This window comes from Borostomias antarcticus, assembly GCF_949987555.1.
Source record: "Borostomias antarcticus genome assembly, chromosome: 30".
Lineage (NCBI taxonomy): Eukaryota > Metazoa > Chordata > Actinopteri > Stomiiformes > Stomiidae > Borostomias > Borostomias antarcticus.
Window position 1 is genome coordinate 3,537,023 of NC_140263.1, and position 3,333 is coordinate 3,540,355.

Here is a 3,333-nt window from a genome sequence, read left to right on the forward strand (position 1 = left end):
ACACACAAAGAAACACACACACACACACACACAACAAAACACACACAGACATACACACAGAAACACACACACACACACACACAAAAAGAAACACACACACACACCTACAGACACACGCACGCACGCACGCACACACACACACACACACAGAAACACATACACACACACACACAGAAACACACACAGAAACACATACACACACACACACAGAAACACACACAGAAATACACACACACACTTCCCTCTGTCTGATCTGTGTGTGTGTGTGTGTGTGTGCGTGTGTGTGTGTGTGTGTGTGTGTGTGTGTGTGTGTGTGTGTGTGTGTGTGTGTGTGTGTGGCAGGTACCACCAGCATCAGAGACTACTGTCACAGTTCCTGAACTCCAAGATCAGCCCTCACATAGAGACCAGCGTGTGACTGACCAGACTACAGACACACTGACCAGACTACAGACACACTGACCAGACCACAGACCAGACCACAGACCAGGCCACTGACACACTGACCAGACCACACACACACTGACCAGACCACAGACCAGGCCACACACACACTGACCAGACCACACACACACTGACCAGGCCACAGACCCACTGACCAGACTACAGACACACTGACCAGACTACAGACACACTGACCAGACCACAGACACACTGACCAGACCACAGACACACTGACCAGACCACAGACACACTGACCAGACTACAGACACACTGACCAGACTACAGACACACTGACCAGACCACAGACACACTGACCAGACCACAGACCAGACCACAGACACACTGACCAGGCCACAGACACACTGACCAGGCCACAGACACACTGACCAGACCACACTGACCAGACCACAGACAAACTGACCAGACTACAGACACACTGACCAGACCACAGACCAGACCACAGACACACTGACCAGACCACAGACACACTGACCAGACTACAGACACACTGACCAGACCACAGACACACTGACCAGACCACTGACCAGGCCACACTGACCAGACCACAGACACACTGACCAGACCACAGACACACTGACCAGGCTACAGACACACTGACCAGGCCACAGACACACTGACCAGGCTACAGACACACTGACCAGACCACAGACACACTGACCAGACCACAGACACACTGACCAGACCACAGACACACTGACCAGACCACAGACACACTGAAACACTGGAACCTAAAGAGCACAGAACTGGACAACAGAGACCAGGCCGGTGCCAAGGAACAGAACATGCACGGAGGAGAGAGGATGGAGAAGAGAGGAGGAAGGAGAGAGGAAGGAGGAGAGAGGAGGGAGGAGAGAGGAGGGAGGAGGGAGGAAGGAAGAGAGGAGGGAGTAGAGAGGAGAGGGGAGGGAGGAGAGAGGAGGGAGGAGAGAGGAAGGAAGAGAGGAGGGAGTAGAGAGGAGCGGGGAGGGAGGAGAGAGGAAGGAGGAGAGAGGAGGGAGGAGGGAGGAGCGAGGAGTGAGGAGGGAGGAGACAACCCTGTATCCTTGATAGTGACGTTATTTTCACCAGATCTCTGTGATTACGGAAGCAGGAAGCAGAACAGGAAGACACGATCACTGTAAATATGACGATGATGCACAATAAAGGTCTTTGTATTTATGTTATATTATCTCTAAATGTTGAGCTCATCTAGAGACTGAAGACATTCGTCCAGGTTTTGTGGCTAAAAGTGGGTGGAAACAATTTGAGAGATAAAAAAAACAAACTGTATTGCAGAACCAATCCAGCGTCTTTAGGGTTTGTTTGGAGGACATCATTTCCGGTAAGTCTTGCCCTTCACCCTATTGGAGATCAATCAATCAATCAATCAATCAATCAATCAATCAATCAATCAAGAGATGTAGGCAGTGGCTCTGATTGGTAGCGGCGGTTTTTGGCGACCCAGAAGAGAGCAGATGGGATCATTTCCAGGTGGCATCTGGTGGGTCCTGGCGCCGGGTATGCCAGAGCCAGCGAAGCAAGCACGCACGCACGCACGCAGTGTGTAACAGCAACATGTTTTGCATGCCCTGACGGGAGGTTTCTAGACACCAGAAGGGCCCCCTGAGCAGTTACCCCGGCCAAAACCAACCTCCCTCGAACCCGGAGGCCTTTGGACGCGACCGGAGACACGTTTTGGTGCTAGAAATCCGGAGCTGCGTTCGAGTGTATCCAATCAGATCTGGAGCTTCAGATCCTGAGGCTTTTGAAAAAAAACTCTAGGAATAGGCCTACACTGTAACGCTGTGTTCAATTCACATTATAAAAATCAAACCAATGATTTAGTGATTTACTTTAGTGAGTTATAGCCTATAGTAGGCATTTCTTAATGGATATAGCCTAGTTAATAGTTATCAGCTTGGAAATAATAACAGGCGTCACAAAGGGACAGTTGACGCACGAAGAGAAGGAGAGCAATACTATTAGAGGCACAAACCTAAATTAAGAATACAATAGTTAAGCTGACACAGCCAGAACAAATGACAGGTCAGTTCACCACCACTACACAACACACTGGACCGCCACTTGGCCCTGCCGCTCGCTTTCTCAAGTCCACGCTCTCGAACCTGATTACATCGAGAGGGGACAGCGCGAATTGACGGTCACAGGACTGTGGGACTCGGTCGGAAGAGAGCGCTAGACAATCCTAAAATCAAACTCCGAGCTATAAGATGATGTTCCATGTTTATTAAATTCAAAACGCTCCCGTTTCGCCTGTCGATAAGAATCTTCTTCTTGACCAGTCCAAAACTCTTATATAAGCAGGCTGGCACTGTGTGTGTGTGTGTGTGTGTGTGTGTGTATGCGTGTGTGTGTGGGTGTGTGTGTGTGGGTGTGTATGTGGGTGTGTGTGTGTGTGTGTGTGTGTGTGTGTGGGTGTGTGTGTGTAGTTGGCAGTCAGTTGGCATGCTGGAAAGAGCCCGACCTGCAAACGTAACATTATTCTCTCTATATTTTAAGCATCATGACACACACACACACAAACACACACACCCACACACACATCTTGTCCGTCCGTCAGAGTCAGCGATGAAATCTGCACACAAACAATCCCTACAGCGCATACTGTAAACAACAACATCCAAGTCATGTTTGTACTGTCAGATGTAACCATTTTATTTTCAAAATCACAACAAAACAAGAATCACAACAAAATCCTAAAATACATGGTTGTGCTAAAAAGTTTGTAGAAAAAAAAAAACATTTAAAAATTGCGCATGAAGAGTGAAGCAGCAGGTCTCCAGGCTTGTTGTTGCAGAGGTGGTTTGAGGACCGAGCTGGTGTAGGTGGCCTGGGTGACCTGAGTTCGAAGGTCGTGACCTTGGGTCG

General features: G+C 49.1%; 1 protein-coding gene across 2 annotated transcripts in view; it reads left to right on the top strand.

Moving 5' to 3' along the window:
* Positions 1 to 483, top strand: part of rassf6 (Ras association domain family member 6) — a 12,487-nt gene extending 12,004 nt beyond the window's left edge. For both annotated transcript variants that reach the window (XM_084460062.1, XM_084460061.1), the window contains one exon: positions 343 to 483. In XM_084460062.1, the coding sequence (XP_084316188.1) occupies positions 343 to 418 (76 nt within the window). In that variant the 3' untranslated portion in view covers positions 419 to 483. The remainder of the gene's footprint in view (positions 1 to 342) is intronic.
* The last annotated feature ends 2,850 nt before the right edge of the window (positions 484 to 3,333 follow it).